The following is a 22804-nucleotide window of genomic DNA, read 5'->3' as shown; positions in this document are numbered from 1 at the left end:
TCATTTAGGCCCACCATTACTCACCACATTAGCTGTTTATAAAAAATTTTGTAAAATAGTTTGTATCTTTAGCATTACTCATAATTTTTTTACTCCATTGAAAAATTGACATAAATATTCCTAATATTACTATAATCGTAAATGTGTAGAGTAGTATGGTTTTCTCTTACATTAATATTTTCTAAAAAATGAATCATTTTTTAAAAAGTATTTTCTAGAAAACTATGTCATTTTCTTATGTTTAATAGTAAACTTAAAATGAGTTGGAAACTATTTTTTGACATTCTTTATTTAGCTTGGCGTAAGATAGAGTTGTTTTCTAGAAAATTATAATGGGAAACTACTCAATCTCATGCCAAGCTATATAAGAGCATTCTCATCAAGAATTCTAAAATTTTTAGCATTTAACACTTCAAAAATCTACTTTATTTATTATACCATCTCACTTTAAGATACATCAAACATCAAAATTTCTATATTTTTTACCATTTCATTTAAATAATATAAACTACTCATTAAAATAATAATAATAAAACAACTACACACAAACCATCAGCCAACGTGAGAATAAAAAACTTTTTTTTTTTTTTACAATTCAGGCTACAGTGAGCTTGTATTAATACAAGCTCACTGTAGCAGTATGCCAAAAATTTTACCATTTGAAAGCTTTGATGGAATTGCTTTTTTGGTGTTTTGATGCTAAAATTTAGCATATACCCCTTTTAGCATCCTTAATGGGAATGCTCTAAGGGGAGTCAAGAAATAGTTTTCTTTTGAACCATTTTTTATGATATTACCCAAAAAAAAAAAAAGAAGGCAAAAAACTATCTTCACATAATGTTTTTTTATTAAAACAAATAGAAAATATGACATGTTTATAAAATGGATTGACATGATACTACTTACATAACAAGTTTGATAACAAGCCATGTTGGGTTCAATGGGTTGATACTGACATGACCCATTTCAACTTGATAAAAAAAAATATGACAAAAAATGATTAACTAATTTTTATTTACATAAATTACAATTATTACAAACAAATAAATTTACCAATTGTATTTCATAATAACATTAATTAAAGTACAAATAGAAAACAATCTAAAACAGTCATTATTTCAACCTAATGAATTTTATCCAAGTTTAAAAATGCACGATCTAATAGGGAAAAAAAAAATTAAATCTTTGTTTTGGATAAAAACGTCAAAGACTAGGTTAAAAAAAAAATTACCAAAATTCTTTTCATTTCTCAACTTTAAATTTAAAATATAAAATTATATAAGATAAAATACCACTTATTTATATGGGTTAAACGTGTTCTTGTCAAGATTGATCATTTTGTGTCAAAAAAAAGGTCAATTCATTTTGATACACATCTATTTACATTAAACACTAATTCATAAAAAATCCTATCATCTCTGTGTCATCTCAAACATGGTAGAAAAAACATAATACTAATGGGGCTTTTTGTGAATAAAAAGTTAGCCCCAATCCAAATGCTATGTTTTTTCTAATTTAGGGTTTAAGGAGGTCCCATTGAGTAGGTCTGAGAGTTGCCTTTGATTTGGTTTTAGCTCATTTTGGAGTATGGTGGATGATTGAACCCAACCATTGAGTGAGATCATAAAAACATGCACTTGTATTTATTTATTATTTATTTTATAAAAATTAAAACACTATCCAAAATTATAATCCATAAAAAATTTTAATGTTCTATTTTTATTTTCCATAGGAACTTCAGCATGGAAAAGCACAAGAAACTATTAATAGTTTTCTGCTTTTGATCAAATTATACTTTTGAATCTTTGATCCTTAACATTTGAAGTTACTTTATTTTGGTCATTTACGTCTTAATATTTTTATTTTGATTCTTTATGTTTGATTTATTTTTATATTAGCTATCTATTTTTTAAAATTTTCATTTTTATAAAAAACCAAACAAAAAAATTGAATCAAATATAAGTATATTTTTACTCTTTTTATATCTTAAGGAACATTAAGAATTTAAGATCCAATCAAGCTTTATTTTATTTTAATTTTTAAACTAATATAAAGTAATGAGGGAATATTCCTGGAGGATATTAGATCGACAGTGTAAATAAGTGCATCTTGACCAATCAACAATGAGTTTATCTTCTCAAAAAAAACAATGAGTTTATGATCAGACAGACCCTCATACATTCATTCAACCAGCCCATCACAAAAGTTTCCATTTCTAATAAGTATATTTCTCTCATTCTTTTGCAAATTCCAACTCCAATGGCTGATCCAGCTCTTCATCCGGAAACCCAACCCCTGAAACAAATCGCCATAGACTACACCCCAGAAGCCTGCACACATTGCCCCAACTCCAACACCATTACCCTCACCTTCGACCACCGCGGTGGCGCTAGGTGGCGCACCACCACTCGCTTCCTCTACGGCACCTTCAGCGCCCTCATTCAGTGTCCTACAGGGAATACCGATGGCCTCAACTTCAACCTCTACCTCTCCTCCTTAGAGGGTGACAAGTCACAGGACGAGATCGACTTCGAGTTCTTAGGCAAAGACAAGACCATTGTCCAAACTAACTATTACACCACTGGCACTGGCAACAGAGAGAGCATTCACCAACTGGGTTTTGATTGCTCTGATGGGTTCCATGAGTATGTCATCAAGTGGGGTCCTGGGGAGATCGTGTGGCTGATTGATGGGAAGGTTGTGAGGAAGGTGGAGAGGAAAGAGGGTGAGGGTTTTCCTGAGAAGCCTATGTTTTTGTATTCTTCGGTTTGGGATGCTAGCTATATTGATGAGGGAAGGTGGACTGGGAAGTATGTGGGTTGTGATGCACCTTATGTTTGTGCTTATAAGGATATTCATGTGCCAACAGGGACTGCTTTGGAGTGTTCTTGTGATTCTTGATCTGGGTTTTTGATTTGGCCAGTGGGTGTTTGAGAATTTTAATAAATGTTTGGTTTTTTTTGGTTGATGTGTTGGTTAGCAGATCTTTTTTGTTTGGATTCTACTGAATAATGTAAGTTTGTGAGGTGGATTAATGGGCATTTGATGGGAAAGCGGATGTTGGGTTGTTTAAGACTCTGAATGGGGATAGTCTATTGTTGTACTCATGTATTTGTTGAATATAGTTGTTGATGATGTTGATTGCTCTTTTGTTTGCAACTTGTGTTTCAGAGGATTAAAGAATTACCTAAACATGGATGAATCAAAAGTGATGAATTGGTTTAATTACTATGCAAGTATAGTTATTTGCATGTTATTCTGAATTTTATTGTAATAGTAATGTTGGATGAGTTTCTATTTCATTTTGAGGTGGTTTCCCTGTGTGGCATAATGCAGCTTGGATGTCTGATGGAGCAACATATCTTTACTCTGAACAAGCAGAGTGGAATGCTTATTTGTTTTAGTTTAGTGGTCTGAGCATTTTTATCAATTTATGGGATTATATTTACCTTAAATGTCATGGAGGTTGCCCAGATCCATGGGTTTTATATATGCTGTGCTGTGTTTCAATGACATTCAGCTTCATGTTGCAATGACGCTTGAGAATTCAGTAAAAGATGATTTGAGTTCTTGATTTTGGTTTTCTGGTTATGTATACACTTAATATGTTTGTTGCTTGAGATTTTCTTTATAAAATTTCTTATTTGTATTGTTGCAGCTCTTTAAGCTCTTCAACTATGTTTAAAAGATATCATTGTTGACAAATGGGTACAGCTCTTATATGCTTAACAGTTAAAACAAACTAGTTAGAGTTCTCGCACGATGTGCGGTGCAACTTATTATTACTTTTCTCCAATATTTCGATAAGTTTTGCCAAAAATCTTGGAACTCAACTGATTAGCACCTCAATATCCTCTCTTTTTTTCTTTTGTGTGTGTGTGTGTGTGTGTGAAAAGGCTTTAAAGCCGAAGAGAAACTTAGTGGGAACCAACCCAAGGTTTAATATCACACAAGTCACAACATACAAAAGCTGATAACTCTTGAATGTTGTGTGAAGGCTTTAAACTCAAAGAGGAACACACAATTGGGCGATGTGGGATAATCCACTTCTTTGCTTTTTTTGAGAAAGACTTAGACTAACACACGCACAAAGGGGAGTGGGGACCAAGGTTTAATATCACACAACTCACAACATACAAAAGCCGATAACTCTTGAATGCTATGTGAAGGTTTTAAACCCGAAGAGGAACACACAATTGGGCGATGTGGGATAACCTGCTTCTTTGCTTTTTTTGAGAAAGACTTAGGCTAACACACACACATAGGGGAGTGGGGACCAATGTTTAATATCACAAAACTCAGAACATACAAAAGCCGGTAGCTCTTGAATGTTGTGTGAAGGCTTTAAACCCAAAGAGGAACACATAATTAGGTGATGTGGAATAACCCACTTCTTTGCTTTTTTTTAAGAAAGACTTAGACTAACACACACACACACACACACATACACAGGGGAGTGGGGACCAAGGTTTAATATTATATAACTCACAACATACAATAGCCAGTAGCTCTTGAATGCTATGTGAAGGCTTTAAACCCGAAGAGGAACACACAATTGGGTGATGTGGGATAACCCACTTCTTGTGAAGGCTTTAAACCTGAAGAGGAACACACAATTGGGCGATGTAGGATAAACCACTTCTTTGTTTTTTTAAGAAAGACTTAGACTAACACACACACACACATAGGGGAGTGGAGACCAAGGTTTAATATCACACAACTCACAACATACAAAAGCCGGTGATAGGTGGAAATTCTTGAAGTAAAGCTGACAAACTTGTGGTAGCTGAAGACTTTGCTTATGTTCCCATAAACGACTTTGAAAAACTGATGACCCATCTCAAAGACCTATCAAAAGGCGTTGACGGATAGCAAGGCTGACGAGATGAAGCTGACGGGTTCAATATAACTTGGTCTACACCCATAAGTACATAAGAAAATATCTTGCACCCCATGGTTAACCCTAATCAAGAAGACTCCTATAAAGAAAGGGTTCTGCAAGATACGCGAAATAAAGAGTTCCTTTCCTACAAGGAAACATCTTCTTAATCAAGGCACGGATGTCAACCCTACACTACTATAAAAACTCCAAGACCCTCACAAATCGAGATACTTATAATTTACCCCAACTTTGGTACTCTAGAGTTGTGAAAATGTTCTGACTTAACCTTCAAAGGGTTTGTTGTTTTGCAGGCCTTATTTCGAGCACGTGAGTGTTGTGCGACTTACTGACAATTTTTGGCATCATCAGCCGATAACTTTTGAATGCTGTGTGAAGGCTTTAAACCCGAAGAGGAACACCCAATTAGGTGATGTGGGATAACCCACTTCTTTGCTTTTTTTAAGAAAGACTTAGACTAACACACACACACACACACAAAGGAGTGGGGATCAAGGTTTAATATCACACAACTTACAACATACAAAAGCCGGTAACTCTTGAATGCTGTTTGAAGGCTTTAAACCCGAAGAGGAACACACAATTGGGTGATGTGGGATAACCCAATGATATTAAACATTGGTCCCCACTCCCCCCTGTGTGTGCACCTCAATATCCAATAGAAACATTCAGGATTCGGATTCCCACCTCCAACTATCAATATATAAAAAAAATATTTCAATAAATTTAATTGTAAAAAATTGTAATCTTTAGTTATTTTATATATAGGAAAAATAGAACTAAGAGTAATATAGTGATTTGATCATACTATGTGTGTGTGTGTGTATGTTTACAAATTGAAAATTGTATTGTATAGGGATTAGCCCCGAGGTCATTGGGTCATGGACTCTGGACTCGTAGCATTATACGGGATAGGGCCCTAAGTCCGTTGGGCCTTGGGCCCTGACCTCAAAATACAACACATGGCCCTCTCCCCATCGGACTTATGATCTTGATCCAGACTTCTCTTAAGACCCAATGTGGGCCTAATAAACATAATAGGACCACTTTTCCTTGAACGTCAAAAGTGAATCACTCCCAATCAATCTCGACTTGGTCGAGTGTGTGGTTGCTCGGCAGAACAATATCTCGGCTTCCCGATGTTGCCTTTGGTAATATCGCTGCTGAGCAAGCTTCGGAGGTGGAAATCATTTCCAATGCCACTACCGCCTCGCCCACCTAAACGCCTACCTAAAGTTTATGGAACTAAACCCATATTTGCATTATCAAGGGGGAGTAATCATGGCACCTCCACTTGTCCTAGCCTACAAATAGGAGAAGAGGATGATGAAAGAGGATTGGTAATTCAGGGGAGAATACTGAGAGAAGAGAACAAGCACTCAAAGAGAGTAAAGGAGTGACTCTGTGAGGAAGAGAGAAAGATTTAAGGAAACGGAAGTGTATTAGGCCTTGTCAAGCATAGGACCACCCACAATAGGAAACCTAAAAGCTCACTAAACAAATAGATTGTGAGCCCAAGTAGAGGTTAAGCCCAATAGCCATATTTTGGGTACCCACAATTGATGCCGTCTGTGGGGATCTTCTATGAAGCTGTGGTTTTGCCAGGGCGTGCATGGGACAATGTCTAGAGGAAAATATGGGAGCCATGCTGAAAATGGCTATAGGAGGTCTTCTCGGGGATCCACCTAGCGGGAAAGAAGGAAGAAGCGACATGAAGATAGGGAGTATGAGGAGCAGGGACAGTCCGGACTCGGAAAGGGGTCGTTTCAAACGTATCGGACAATGTTCGGCGCCTCGAGGCATAACCTTTTTGACAGAACGGATGAAGAGCTTAAGCAGAGGGATGAGGAGCTTGAATGTTTACGTAGGTTAGTAAGGGATTTAGAGTTGGAAGCGAGAGGCAAGCGTAGGAGAAGAGATCGAGTCAATTGATAAGAGGGATCTGCTAGTGGGGGAGGTCGCTATGGGGCCGGGTCCAATCAGTCCAATTCCCGTCGACACAAGGACCGTTCAGGTCATGGGAGTATACAAACTAGGACTCATATAGCCCAAAGGAACAACGGCCCCGAAATGCTGCCATGGATGCCATGAGCTAAGCTCTACATAAAGCAGCTCGGTCTCCTTTCTCAGAAGACATTGAAAGGGCCCCTATGCCGAACAAATTTACGTGCCTGCCATTTAATTCTTATGATGGGAAAATGGACCCAGCAGAACATGTCAGCCATTATATCCAAATGATGTCTTTACATACTCACAATGACGCACTAATGTGTAAGGTATTTCTCTTAAGCCTCGGGCCTACTGCTTTGAGATGGTTTAATGGGTTACGAAAGGGCTCCATTCATAGCTTCGCCAAGTTGATCCAAGAATTCGGTGTTTGGTTTGTAACCTATAGCTAGGTCCTGCAACCAGTAGATGCATTGCTATCCATGAAAATGAAGGTAGGGAAATCCTTTCACAGCTATGCCAGTCGGTATTGGGAATTCTACAACGAGATCGGTGGGGGCAACGAGAAAATTATGGCGAGCACCTTTAGAATGGGGCTACCCGAGGACTCCAAACTTTGTGAGTCGCTGACGAGGAAGCCTCTCGACGATATGAGGCAGATGAGGCACATTAAGGAGTACAAACGCTTAGAGGATGATTGGCTGCAAAACAAAGGTAAAGCCTCGATAATGAGCCATCCTCGGCAGGGTAGCTTTTAGTCAAGGCCCTGAAGGGATTTAAGGATTCAAAAACTAGAAGCACAAATAGGGGAAGTAAACGTAACGTTCAAGGAGCCGATGCACAGGATCGTAAACCGAATTAAGAATGAACCATACTTCTGGTGGCCGAACAAGATGGGGGGTGACTTGTCCAGGAGGAATCAGAACTTGTACTGTACTTACCACAGAGATAAGGGGTATACCACCGAGCAATGCCAGGTATTGAAAGATCATCTGGAGCACCTAGTGAAAGCGGGGTATTTAAAGGAGTTTGTGGTGGATTCAGGAAACCGAGGTACAAGGCAAGGTGCATAGCAAAGGGGGAATCCTCTCCCACCCCCATTAGGAGTGATCCAGGTTATCCATGCTGCCCCAAAGGGTAATACTGTAACTAGAAGGAAAAGAGTGTTGGCTGTAGTGCCAGTAAAAGATTGCTTGGGCAAGCAACTATCCTAAAAGAAGATGAAGTTCACACGAGAGCCCATTGCTTTCAACGACGATGACTTAGAAGGAACAATTCAGTCACACGATGATGCGTTGGTGGTGATGGCCCGAATAAATGGTATCATAGTAAAAAGGGTGATGGTAGACCAAGGGAGTAAGGCTGATGTGATGTATCCAAACTTGTTCAAAGGGCTCGGACTGAAGGACAAAGATCTTTCAAAGTACGATACACCCCTAGTCAGGTTTAATGGCCAAGTAGTGATCCTCAAAGGGCAAACTCCCTTCCCGTGAATATGGAAGGAAAGGAAGTGACAGTAGCATTTATAGTGGTCAACTCGTTTTCTCCTTATACGGCGATTCTGGGAAGGCCGTGGATCCATGTGATGGGGGCGGTCCCATCCACCTTGCACGTGAAGGTTAAGTTTCACACTGAGTAAGGCATTGCTTTAGTAAGGGGAAGCGAGCAAGTGGCCAGACAATGTTTAGTGGCCACGGTTAATTGGAAGCACAAGCAAGCCAAATAGAAGGAAACATCCGAGGAGGTCCTTTTGTAGCAATTACAGGAGCCTCAAAAGGGAATAGGAGCTAGCTATGCCGAGGGATTAATCAAAATAAAAATACTACCGGATGTTAATAGATATTTTTAAGTAGGGGCAAGTATGAGAGATGAGGACAGTGTAGAAACGTTATTATTTCTTATGCAGAATATAGATGTGTTTGCTTGGAGCCCGTATGAAGTGCCCAGGGTGGATCCCGAATTCATAGTTCACAAGCTTAATGTAGACCCCTCATTCCCCCCCCCCCCAAAGTAGAAGTCGAAAAGGTCGGTTAAGGAACACGTTGAGGCAGTTAGGCAAGAGGTCAGGAGGTTAAAGGAGGCTGGGGCGATAAGGGAGATCTTCTTTTCAAAGTGGCTAGCGAATACCGTGTTGGTGAAAAAGAAGAATGGCAAATGGAAAGTTTGCATAGATTTCACAGATTTGAATCAAGCATGCCTAAAGGACTCATTTCTTATACCAAAGATTGATCAATTCGTGGATGCCACATATGGGCACCCGAGGATGAGTTTTTTGGATGCCTTTCAAGGTTATCACCAGATTGCCCTGGCCACCGAGGATCGGGGAAGACAGCATTTATCTCCCCTGATGCCAACTACCATTATATCGTGATGCCCTTTGGGTTAAAGAATGCTGGGGCCACATACCAACGGATGATGACAAGAATGTTCCGAGATAAGATCGGGCAGACTATAGAGGTGTACATTGACAATATGGTGGTGAAAAGTAAACGAGAGGCACAACATGTAGAGGATCTCTAAGGGGTGTTTAAAGTACTTCGGTGACATAAGTTGCGCCTTAACACAAATAAGTGTGCTTTCGGGGTGGGGACCAGCAAGTTACTAGGATATTTGATAACCAACTGAGGGATAGAAGTCAACCCCAATCAAATTGAGGCTGTGAAGCACCTCAAGCCGCCAAGTAATCCGAAGGAAGTACAAGTACTAACCGACATGTTAGCTGCTCTTAATCGATTCATTTCCAAGTTTACCGATCTCTGCCGTCTATTCTACCAGCTTTTGAAGAAATGGAAGGGATTCCAATAAAATGAAGAGTGTGAAAAAGCTTTCCAAGACTTGAAGGAGTATTTGATGCAGGCACCTATGTTGACAGCCTTAAAGCCCGGGGAGGACTTATTCATGTATCTTTTCGTGTCAGACCATGCAGTGAGTGCTGTGCTTTTAAGGGATCAAGAGTACAACAGCCCGTGTATTACATCAGCAAAACCCTGATTGACGTAGAGTCACGGTACTTGCCCTTGGAAAAATTGGTTTTAGCACTTATGCACGCTACGAGGAAGCTGCCTCACTATTTTTAAGCCCATACCATCTATGTCTTGACTGAATACCCTTCACAGTCATTGCTGAAGAGATTCGATTTCATGGGCCGAATAGCTAAATGGGGAACTTAACTAGAATCCTTTGATATAAGGTACAAGCTAAGAAGTTCGGTGAAAGGCCAAGTTTTGGCTAATTTTGTTGTAGAGTTTTCCCATAGAAATGAGATGGAAATAATTTGTCATGTGGATTGTTACCCGTGGAAGGTGTTTATGGACGGCCCGTTTAGTGCAATGGGGGCTAGAGTCGGGATTGTCATCATCACTCCAGAAAGAATACAGCTGGAGCATTCTTTCAGGTTAAGGTTTAGGGCCTCTAATAATGAGGCTGAGTATGAAGCCTTGCTCGCTGGATTGAGAGCCATACTGGATATGGCTGCACGGGAAGTCGAAATTTATTCAGATTCTCAATTGGTTGTTAGTCAAGTGTAGGGTAGTTTTGAGTCTCGTAACTCCCGAATGAAGGAATACTTGCAAGTAGTAAAGTAGGTTATGAGTCAATTTACAAAGGCCAAGGTGGTCCAAGTGGCCTGAGGGCAAAGCAGACATTCAGACTCTTTAACTACATTAGTGTCATCAATAACAAAGGATGTACCTCAGATAATCAAAGTGGAGCTCATAGCGCAACCAAGTATTAACACCGAGATAGGTGTTGCAATGGTTTCAACATCCGGGCCATGTTGGATGGACCTGATCATCAATCTTTTGGCCGAAGATCTAGTACCAAATGATGAGAAAGATGCTAACAGGGTATGCTGAGTAGCCGCCTGGTATTGATTGTCGGTGGATCGCAAGTTGTACTAGAGATCTTTTGGGGGGCCGTATCTTTTATGTTTGTGCCTCGAGAAGGTTAACGAACTCTTGGCTGAGCTACACGATGGGGTGTGTGGCAGCCATGTAGGGGGACGCTCACTAGCACACCAAGCGATGACTTAGGGGTTTTGGTGGTCGTAGACGCAGAAGGATGCCACCAAATATGTGCGGAAGTGTGAATAGTGCCAAAAGCATGCCCCCTTGATCCACCAGCCTACAGGTTGTCTGAACCCGATTAAAAGCCCTTGGCCCTTTGCGCAGTGAAGTCTAGATATTCTCGGCCCGTTTCCCTGGGCCATAGGCAATCGTAGGTTCGTTTTGGTTGCTATTGATTACTTCACCAAATGGGTAGAGGCAGAGGCATTAGCTAACATTTGGGACATAGACATTAAAAAGTTTGTGTTGAGAAACATAGTCATGAGATTTTAGGTGCCGGACTCTCTCATATCTGATAATGGGCTACAATTTGATAGTAGAGCCTTTCATGAGTTTTGCAGTAATCTCAACATCAAGAATAGGTACTCCGCCTTGGCATATCCACAGAGTAATGGCCAAGCTGAAGCCACGAACAAGGTGATTGTGAATGGATTGAAGAAAAGGTTAAATGGTGCAAAGGGTAGGTGGGCCGAGGAGCTGCCCAATGTTCGATGGGCATACCAGACAACTCCCTGGAGGTCCATAGGAGAGACTCCATTCTCCCTAACATACAGGGCAAAAGTCACAATACCAGCCAAGATAAATCTATGTAGTGCCCAAGTTGCGAAATTCACCCCAGCCCAGAATGATGGGTTGATGGTGGAGCGTAGGGATGGCAATGAAGCGGGGCAGGGCTGAAGGATGTGATCTTCGTCCCCGCCCTGTATGGTTTTGTTTTGCGCCATCCTCGCCCTACCCCGCATGACGGGGAAAACTTTCTCACCCCATCCTCGCCCCTTGGGGCCCTGTGAAGCCCCACCCCACTCTGTAAAACTCTACTTTTTGTTAATTTGCCACATAATTAGTAAAATTTTTTTAATGAAACCTATTTCATTAATAAAAATATACTTGAAATTACAACTAAATTTATCCCATCAAATCAAATCAATTTTTAGAAAAAATTGAATAATATATCCAAGCATTTAACAAAACAATCACAAAAAAAAAAAAAAAAAAAAAAAAAAAAAAAAAAAAAAAAAAAAAAAAAAAAAAAAAAACCTTCATAATATAAAACATAACAAATAAAGGCAAAAAACCATATTGGGTAGAATAAAATAAGATAATATTGATATGCTATTTAAATAGTAGGGTTTTAAGGTATGAAAAACTTACAATTATAACCTTTAGTAATGCAAACGGGGTGGGGGCGGGGGGGGTGGGTCTAAAAAGTCTAAACTCATCCCTGCCCCATCCCGCCCCGTGGTGCGGGGCTAAAATCTTGCCTCATCCCTGCCCTATCACCTTTGCGGGGTGGGAAAAACCCGCGCAAGGCAAAGCGGGGGAGGGCGGGTTAAGCAGGGCAGGGCAAAATTGCCATCCCTAGTGAAGCGTTTGGATTTGTTGGAGGAGTACAAAGAAGCGGTGGCTATACAGCTAGCCGAGTATCAACAAAAACTTGTCCGGCGTTACAACTAAGATGTGAAGATAAGGGAGTTCGGTTCTAGGGACCTAGTGATGCAGAAAGCAGTGGGAAATATGTGAGACACTAACACTGGGAAGTTAGCCCCGACCTGGGAAGGGCCTTATAGAGTTATTGCCATTGCAAGCGCCGGAGCATAGTACTTGGAGGATCTAGACGAGAGACCACTTCCCTAGCCATGGAACGTCCATATCTAAAGAAGTTTTATCAATGAACTATTGGCGCACATGTATGTTAAATAATATAAGGGTGATGTTTATTCATATTGCTATGCTCGCACATAATTTATTATTGTTAACTTGCTAGCCCTAGCTAACAAACATAAGGAAAATCTAATCCTAATTTTTCTAAGGATGGAAACCTATTCTCGTTTTATTTTCATTATCGAGTAGGTGAAAATCTTACGCTGAATTTTTCTAAGGACAGAAACCTGTTCCCGGTTCGATTTTCATCATCGACCAGGTGGAAACCTTACGCTAAATCTTTCCAAGGACAGAAACTCGATTCTCGATTCGATCTCAATCACCGGGTAGGTGCCAACCTAATCTTAAATTTTATCCAAAGACATAAATCAATTCTCGAATAAACCTTTATCACCAGACGGACGGGAACCTTACATTGAGCTATTCTAAGAATAGAAACAATCTCCAGATTCTTGTCGCTGGCACATAGGGAGTACATCAAATTATTTAGGGGGTGAAACTAGTATCTGAGATACAACCCGAATCACGGGGAAGGTAATTATCCTACATTTTCCTAAAGAGTCAACGTATGTCAAATTTAGTAATTATCGTCGATGAGCCAATTCTTTCTAGATATAGGTGATCTCTTCCAAACAGGTCCTGGGAGTAAACTATAAAAAGAGAAAGAGAGAGAGAGGAAAGACAATTAAAGAACATGACCGAAAGAATAACTTAGTAACAAACATTCATAAACACAATTAAAGCAAGGAAATGAAGGTTAAACCAATGTTTTGTCACCACAGCTTGATGACTATAGGCAAATAAAACTTAGGAAATTAAGAATTAAACCATTGTTCTATCACCACAACCATGACTTAGGCAAACCAAATAAGTAAAAGGGAAAAGTAAACATGCATCATAAATAAAAGCAAACTAAAACGCAAGTATCAAACGGGAGTTCGGTGGGCGGGAGTTGGGTTGAATTGCCGACTGCTGCCTTGGTGCATCCTTGGTTGGTGGTAGCTAGCCTTGTACGTCATCAGCAATGTTGAGGTTGCTGGTAACCTCGAGATCAACATTCTTTACATGATCATTAATTGCACGGACCAATCCCTTATACTAGTGGTATCTTCTTCATCAGCAACACTAGCTTGGCTTTGAACAGAGGGAGGTGGAGCCGGGTATGGAATTTGCGTTGGATTCCTCAGTGAGGAATCTTCGAGCACTCCCATATATAGTTTAGAGGGCTACCAACCACCCTCCCCGAACCCATGAGATCGGGCTTGATGGACGATAGGCTCCACGGAGTTCTCGGCGTCCTTAAAGTCCTCGTCGTACCACTTGTTCTCACAGGCTTTGAGGGCCACCTTCAGGTCATCTATTTTGTCAGCCTGGGCCAAATTTAGGCTGGTTGCCTCCGCTAGTTTAAGCTCTACGGCCCCCAGCTTATCCTCTACCTTGGCCAAATTCCTCTCTGCCATCAACCGAGCTTTTTCCAAGGATTGGGCCTTCTTTTCAGCAGCCTTGGCGACTTTGCCCTTATCTTTCGTTATAGTAGCAGCAACATCCTTCAGGGCCTTCTCCCGCTCAGCATCCTCAACGAGCTCCTTCATACTCTTGTCTAGAATGTGAGTTAGTTACACGGCCTGATATTGTAGTAGTGGTCAGTATGAAAGAGTAAGGAGTATGCACACGTTAAAATAAATGTGAAAGTAGGATAGAAAATTACCGCTATGGTATGCCATTGTAATCACCTTGCCAACGACTCCTCGGTCTCGTCTGAGAAGAAATGAATGTCCTCAGGTAATAGGAGGCCGTGCACCAAGCTTTGTGCCACCCTCCCCCCTTGGCCTTGGGCCCAAGCCTTGATGTTGGCTGATGCTGGTAGAGGCTCATTGTCAAGCTTGAAAGTGGGCTGCCAGGTGTTCTCGGGCCGTGATGAAGATGCCACGTCCGTACCAACCTTGGCAGATGGCCGGGGTTCACCCACCAGTTCTCGGATCATTATCCCACCCCAGAGATGAGTCTTTGTAAAGGCATCACTAGGGACTTTAGGGGGTTGGTCTCCAACGCGTTGCTTCTTTTTCGAACGGCTGGCACTCGGAGGAGGGGGAGCATGGTCCCTGCCTTAAGGCTAGGCGGTGGGATGAGTACTGGGCAGGAACTGTTCAACGGTCATTTTTCGCCTAGTCACCATAGCTACTTCTTGATTGGCCTCGGCTTCTTCTGGCTCAACTACTTGGGCAGGGGTGTCAAGCACTTCAACGGGCACGTCGACTTTACAGCTTTGAGATATGCGCTTAGCCAATTCGTCTCGCACCGACGCACGGTCCTCTGCGGTGGTATATCTAAGGCCGAGGTTCCGAACTTCGCCAACAGTCAAGAAGGGTGAAAGGAAGTTGGCATGCCTGACGTCAATATAAGAGAGGAGGGGGCTGGCTACTAGTAAGACCTGGCTAAACGCTTGCCAGGTGTTATACACGGGATCAACGCCGAGTATCGGTGGGATGCTCAGAGCTGTCTGCTCGAGTGCACAAAGGTCTCTGACCTAAGGACAAAATTGAGATCCCTCAAGTGCACGACTCTCAAGTCCAGTTTAAATCTTTTTCCTTCTATAGTAAATCAATAAAAGAACTAGTAGTCCATGTGTGAGTAAACCAAACGAAAGTGTTAAACATAAAACAATTGCCGCTCACCCAGGCAAATTCTCCAGTCGAATTTCTGTTGGAATCAGGAAAGGCACGATATGAGCCGTACCCGCATATCCCTAGTTTTCAAATAGTAATCGAATTTGATGTTGTCGCACAAACTATACATGAAGTTAATATCATGGTGGTTCAACTCTAGCCCAAATACTTTGTTTAATCTACTAACATAACTCACCACTCGATAAAAGTTGGGGGGGAGTTGGTTGGGACACAAGCCGTAGAATCTAAGGGTACCTATAATGAGGGGATCTATGGGAAACCTAACCTCACCCTCAAGAATAACCATCAAAGGAAAAAAAGCAACATTCGGACCAGCACGTCTTTGGAGGGTGATATTGCCTTCGTGACAATAAACGATATCAACATCCTCAGGAACGCCATAGGTTGCTCTAAAGCCAGCTAAAGGTGCTCCAGGATTAAGGAGGTAAGAATAACCCATTCTAAAACTCTAAGAGCGAAGGAAAACTGAAATGATAAGAAAGAGTAAAGAAGACTTCCTGGGGGCTTTAGGAAGTGATGATCTAGACTAGAGGTTTTATGCATAGGAAAACTAACGCTTAAGAAGTATGCTCAGCAGAGAGAAAATTGAAGAAGAGAGGATGCAAAAAGTGATATGAGAAATCAGGAGGAGCTATTTATAAGAGTAAAAGCATTTAATGGAGGAGAAGGCAGGAAAACCCCTTTGATCCTTATTGGTAACCCCTATACGCGTGGGCGCAGTTCACTAACCGTCAGACAGTTCGCGAACCGTCAAACCATAATTACTGACGGACGTGACAGCCTAGTGCAACGCTTCTTTTAAAGCAGCATTGATGGCCATTTTGCTCGTTTGACGTTTGACGATCGAGCTTCCAGGGGGGATCTTAATATTTAGATAGTCCTTGATTCGCTTTCGGTAGCCGGTCACAAATCAAGGGGGATGGGGATTAGCCCTGGGGTCATTGGGCTGTGGACTCTGGACTTGTAGCATTGTATAGGACAAGGCCCCAAGTTCGTTGGGCCTTGGGCCCTAACCTCGAAATACAACACATGGCCCTCTCCCCATCAGACTTATGACCTTGATCCAAACTTCTCTTGTGACCCAATGTAGGCCTAATAAACATAACAAGACCACTTCGCCTTGAACGTCAAAAGCGAGCTCCCAATCAATCTTGTCTTGGTCGAGTGTGTGGTTGCTTGGCAGAACAATATCTCGGCTTCCCGGTGTTGCCTTTGGTAATATCGCTGCCAAGTAAGCTTCGGAGGTGGGAATCATTTCCAATGCCACTACCGCCTCGCCTACCTAAACGCCTACCTAAAGGTGATGGAATTGGACCCCTATTCGCACTATCAAGGGGGAGTAATCATGGCACCTCCACTTGTCCTAGCCTATAAATAGGAGAAAAGGATAAGGAAAGGGGGTTGGCAATTCAGGGGAGAATACTGAGAGAAGAAAGCAAGCACTCAAAGAGAGTAAATGAGCGGCTCTGTGAGGAAAAGAGAAAGATTTAAGGAAATAGGATTGTATTAGGCCCTGCCAAGCATAGAACCACTCACAGTAAGAAACCCAAAAGGCCACTAAACAAATAGATTGAGCCGAAGTAGAGGTTGAGCCCAAGGAGAGGTTAAGCCCAATAGCCATATTTTGGGTACCCACATGTATGATATAGTAGCTAATATAGATAGGCATGTTTCACGCCTACTAAAAAATGCATATATCTTTCAATATATATATATATATATATTTACATTCTTGATTGTGTGTTACTAAAAATATTTTCCCCTTTTTGTTGGACATGGTTTCAATTGTTGCAAAAACAAAAACCAATTGTTTCTCATATAATTTTAGAAAAATGATATTAAATTTCATTATGCTTAAATAATTAATATAACAAAATAAATGAGTGTGAATTGGGTCCGGTCATGGCGTAAAAGCAATGTTTTTCACCACCAAACACACCAATAAATAAATGCCACGCTATCATCTTACTAAAAAACAATACAACTTACCACACACAATGACAACTAAATTATAACCTATTTCAAAATTAATAATTAAAACCTCCTCCTTATTAGAATATGTTAGGACATATGTGGAACTTATTAGAACATATGTCATGTAGAATTGGCTAATCCTTTAACCAAACAAACTTTACTTATAATTTAGTAGATGTAAGATGTGTTTAATACTTCAAGGAACAAGAGTTCAAGTCTAGTATTGAAACCATACAAGTCTGTCTAAGAAACAAGTGAAGAAGTGTTGTTCATTAAAACTCGACAAATATATCCATCGAGATTTAATATATAATTTTTGACAGCTCTCGACAAAAGCTGTATCTATCGAGAATTACAAATTTTAGATTTCCAGATCTGTTTTTCACGCATATCCAAGTTATTTGTGTGGGATTTCTTTTATCACAACTCTAGACATTTACAAGGATTATTTTAAGGGCCAAAAAATGTGATACAACTTGATGCAAAGTGATTATTCACTCAAATTGTGACTGGATATAATTTGCCCTATTTCATCTTTCTTTTGAAGAAGCTACTGTGTCTTTGCGCTAAGGGTTTTGAACGGTTTTAGACCCCTTAAACACACACAGATTGCGTAGCCTAGATTAATTAGCCAAGTTGTTACTTAGTCAAATTAAGCAATTCTAGGTTAAAACAATCAAACAATCATATCAAGAATAATAATGCAACGGAAAATAAATAACACAAGATATGATCACCCAGGAAACCACACGGTAAAAACCTGGGGAGGATTTGACCCACCGATCCTCAAGGCTAACCTGAATTCACTATGAAAGAATTGAAGTTCGTACAAAAGGACTACAAGCTCCCCGCTCGACTTCCTAATGCTACCCACCAGTAGAACTTCCTGACACGACCACGCGCAGGCTCCGAATCCACGGACTACTTCTTTCTTGAATTCTTCAATCAGCTACAAGCTCCCCGCTTGCTTTTCTTTTAAGTTCCAATGGTTGCAACAGTAATGATCTTCAAGATGTTGAAATCATCTCCACCATGAAAACCCTAAGTTTTGTGTAAAGGAAAGCTCCTCAAAGATCTCACACGAGATTCACACAAAACAGCAATGTATGAGCAACAATACAATATGGACAACCTTCAAAAACGTGGCTAGGGTTTTATTTATATACCTAGGGTAAAAACATAAAACCCTAAACGTTTAATGAAGTAGGGCTGAGTTGGAAATTCTGCAGAAAATTCAACCTGTGCGATTTTCGATCGATCGAGTCTATTCTTCGATCGATCGAGCCAGGCCGAGAGTCCCAAGTACTTCTGCAGCCACTCGATTCCAACTTTACAATATTAAACCAACTTTGAGCAAGTCTAAATAAGACTAAATACAATGTTTTGATCATGGTTTGCCAACATTACAAATTAGAGTTCTAAATACATAAAATCCTAAGACCTTAGAACCTAACAAACTCCCCCTTTGGCAATCCGTGACAAAACCCTAATTAACAGCTCAAAGTTTTACAAATAAAAAGCCCTTTACAAAGATAATGCTCATAAAATTCAATTCAGCCTAACTACTATCCATAGTTGCAAGTGTAGACAGCAGCTTAGTTGAATCAACCTGTATAATCCTGAAATACTCAACAAACGCATAAACGCATGTGTGACAGTAAAGAGTAAAACAACAGGTATAACATTCTTGTAAGATTCACACAACACAAAATAAAGACATATAAAAATGAACAAGTCATAAATATAAATCAATACGCAGTGAATCATAAAGCAACAAGAATCAATAAAAAATATCATGTATATCAATCAATGTTACTCCCCCTAACATGAATATCCCCAAAAATGATATACAAAGTGAAGCACATAGATACAATCTAAAACTCCACAAGCTCCTCTAAAACAAAAAAAATCTCCCCCTAACAACAAAAACACTACTACAAGTCAAAACTCCACTCCCCCTTTTTGTGACGGAATGCCAAAGGGCAATCACAAGTCGCCATCAAAAGGAGGTGGTGAGGGTGAATGAAGACGCGCAAGATCAGCTCGGAGAGCACGCATCTCATCCAGCAAGTCCACCAAAATCTGACCATGAGCCTGCTGAACAGTCATGACAGTCTCCAAAGTACGACGAACATCAAAGTCGGCCGAAGGAGGTGGAGGAACATCAGCAGCAGCATCATCATCACCAACAGGAATAGGAATATCCTCACCAGCCATACCTGCAGAAGAAGAAGGAGGAGGTGCACTACTAGAGGGCTCAGATCTAGGGTGTTTAGAACCAGCTCGAAGATGAGCGGCCCTCTGTCTAAGAAAAGACGCACCTAAAGGTCCTATCACATGGACGGGCTCAGAGGAAGGAAAGTCATCAAGACCAAGATAGAGAAGAATCCTATGAATGAAAATAGGATGAACAAGAGCATGAGCAGTAGATGAACTCCTATAAACTTCATTCAAAGAACGAAGAAAAAGATGGGGAAAACTAATAGGAGCATCAGTAACAAGAGCGTACAGAAAAACACACCTCTCAAGAGGAATGGTGTGAACATGGGAAATAGGCCAGATCGAATGACAAGCTATCCGAAAGAACAGATAGTGCAACCCAGAGAGCTCAGCAGAAGTGATCCGAGGATCAGAACCCCACTGGACAGTAGTACCAGTGACGTATGACAAAACATCGCTAATCTCGGGAGACTCATCATAAGGATAGACAGGATGCTGGACCAAAGGTACCCCTAGAGCATCAGCCACTACCCGAGGAGTAATGGTGTACTCTACGCCTCGTATCCAACTCTTAACTAGAGTGTTGGAATCATAGACGCGGATAGAGATGTTCGAATAGAACTCTCTAATCAAGGCAGAAGGTGGAGGAGGATCAGAAACATCCACCAAGGGTAACCAACCCCGACGCTCAAAATTTGCCCTAATGGCAGGATCAAGCTCATCTAACAGCACAGAACGCTCAGCCCAAATCTTTCTCTTAACGGTCAGTTTCTCAAAAGTCTCTTGGTTTTCCTCACTCGGAAACCTCTCACTATCAAAGGATGGAGGGGGTGAAGGAGAAGGTGAGGGAACACTCCTACGGGCTCTAGTTTTCCTAGGCATAGTGCTAAGGAAAGGACAGAGACACAAAGAGAAAAACACAAAGAAACAAGAGAAAACAAAACCAAGGGCAGACTGCAAATTAGCACAATAAATAATATAGAACAAAAATCTATATGATGCATGAACAATAAAATGTTGTGATGCATGATCTAAATGCAGTGACAAATTAAGTTTAATTGAGAGTAATTGGACAAAATTGGCTTGAACAAGGAATTTCTATCAAAAATCCCAAAAATTTGAAAAACCACTTGAAAATTTTGCAACAAATTGATGAATTGAGCATTACAAAACACAGCACATAGATTATAATGCTTAATTACACCAACACAACAAGCCAATTTCATCAAATTCTACCCAATTTAACAAAAGCCCCAATTCGGATCAAGAACAAACCCTAGAATTTTCAATTTTTCACAAAACACAAAATTGATCAAATTAACCACCAAGGATCATTAATATAATGTGTCCCCACAAAAACCCAATGATCAATTTCATAAAATAAGGTTTGAATCAACAGAAAATCCAAAAAGAATAAAGTCCGAAAATTACCCTTAAATGCATGGATTTATGCATGAAATAATGAAAATAACATCAAAAGGAAGGGCAAAAGAGTCTTACCGGCTTGAGGAAAGAGAGATTTTGCAAAAACAACGGAGGAAAACGACAAAAATCCTGAGGTGTGGAGCCTAGCCAACGCGGAGAGAGAGAAAAGTTTGAAAAAAATTTGAATAGCACCTTTGAAAAAGTCAGAACTGAACTTTTAAAAAGCTTTTCCACGATATTCGATCGATCGAAAAATACATTCGATCGATCGAAAAGCACAGTCATTTTAAGACAAATGAGAGCACTTTTTCGATTGATCGAAAAATAGGTTGGATCGATCGAAATGGGCAGAGGCTCACTAAATTTTGGAAAAATCACAGTTTTTGAAAGACACAAGCCGAATTTTGAAAATAACTCCTCAAAGCATTAAATTGAAGAAACAAAATGCATGAGTATGAGATGGAATGCTTTTTCAAAAACCCAAAATTTTGAACCCAATATTCTTAAACAAATTGCAATCAACCTCCCATTATATTTTCTCAAGCAACAAATATGTTGTGCATAAATCTCAAGATATTTTCAAACTTGGTTGGTCAGACCAAAAACACACACTAGCATGTACAGTGTTTAACAAAGAGTAACTTGTGTTGTGTGTGATACTAGCAAAAACTTGAGATACATGTGAGGGATATGTGAATAGCAATCAATCACAAAGTCTACAAAATTCATCACATAGAATTCAAAAGAGACTATCACCTAAAGAGTTACATCCTATAACTCCCACATCTCCTAGAACAAAAGCTTGCAATCATGTAAGTTTCTTGTATTTTTGCCTCTTATTTGCATGAGATGGCATTCAGCCTAATAGTACACACCGGTTTGAATTAAGTGAATTGGCATCAAGCGTAATAGTACACACCAGTTTTAATTTTATTTTGAGGCTACACCTTATGTTCTTTTTGTGCATGTGCTACACTTTCTCGAGCACAAAATCTTATGATATGCACTAAGGTGTTCATGATTGGCTAGTGAACAGTGGTGAGATGGTTATTTATGCCTTTCTCAAAAGGATCAAGTCCGACAGTCAAATAACATGTGACTTCAAGATTAAGACAAAGTGATAAACACCATAAACATCTTTCCCACACAACATGCACTACAAAGCTCAAACTAGTAAAGTGCAATAAAGTAAGCTCATCTAAGCTAAACAAGGTACATAAGACATGTTATGTGTAAATAAATTGACCAACCTTGTTTTTCAAAAATCAAGAACATTATGTTCAACATAAATTTTGCTTCCTCCTTTTCCTTTTTTTTTTTATTTAATTTAAAGGAAAACAAATAAATCCTAGAATGAAATGCATGAATGTAATGCAATGCAAGTCCTAGAACAAAGAAAAAAAAAAAAAAAACAAAGAACAATGGTCACAAAAGAATAGAGCAATGAAGCACAAGGACCATGTCAGAAAGACTCAATTATTTCGAGTCTTTTGCATCCAAAACTTTTTAGATGCACCATGAGCATTGGAGTTCTTATTCACATTTGAGTGATTCCCAACTCCATGATTGGAATAAAGGTTTAACACCTTTACCAATTCACCAATTAATGCCATAGGATCTTGTGCTTGAGGCACAGGCACTTTTGGTTTATTTGCTCTCTTATCAGCTTGAAGCTTGTAACAGTTAGGACGAATATGTCCGGACTTACCACAATAATGACAAACCCAAACAGGTTTACCATGCATCTTGTCCTTAGATTTGGTAGGCTCCTTAGGTTTAGATTCTCTTAAGTCTACCCTAGTCTTCTTAGGTGGTGAAACTTCTACAGGTTTAACTACCTCACTCACAGGTGGTTTGTCAGTATCACTCACAACCTCACTCACAGAAGGTCCAGAAGAAGAAGAAGGAACAAAAGTAGTGGAATG

At 40.1% G+C, this 22804-nt stretch overlaps 1 protein-coding gene across 1 annotated transcript; it reads left to right on the top strand.

The window, feature by feature from the left end:
* The first annotated feature begins 2259 nt into the window (after window positions 1–2259).
* On the top strand, window positions 2260–2901 carry LOC112012415 (probable xyloglucan endotransglucosylase/hydrolase protein 27). The gene has a single exon (XM_024044814.2). It carries the CDS (start codon window positions 2260–2262, stop codon window positions 2899–2901), a length of 642 nt encoding a protein of 213 aa, XP_023900582.2.
* Window positions 2902–22804: the final 19903 nt, after the last annotated feature.

Source organism: Quercus suber, unplaced genomic scaffold (assembly GCF_002906115.3).
Source record: "Quercus suber isolate HL8 unplaced genomic scaffold, Cork oak 2.0 scaffold_161, whole genome shotgun sequence".
Taxonomy (NCBI): Eukaryota; Viridiplantae; Streptophyta; class Magnoliopsida; order Fagales; family Fagaceae; genus Quercus; species Quercus suber.
This window is presented reverse-complemented; position numbering and strand designations above follow the sequence as displayed.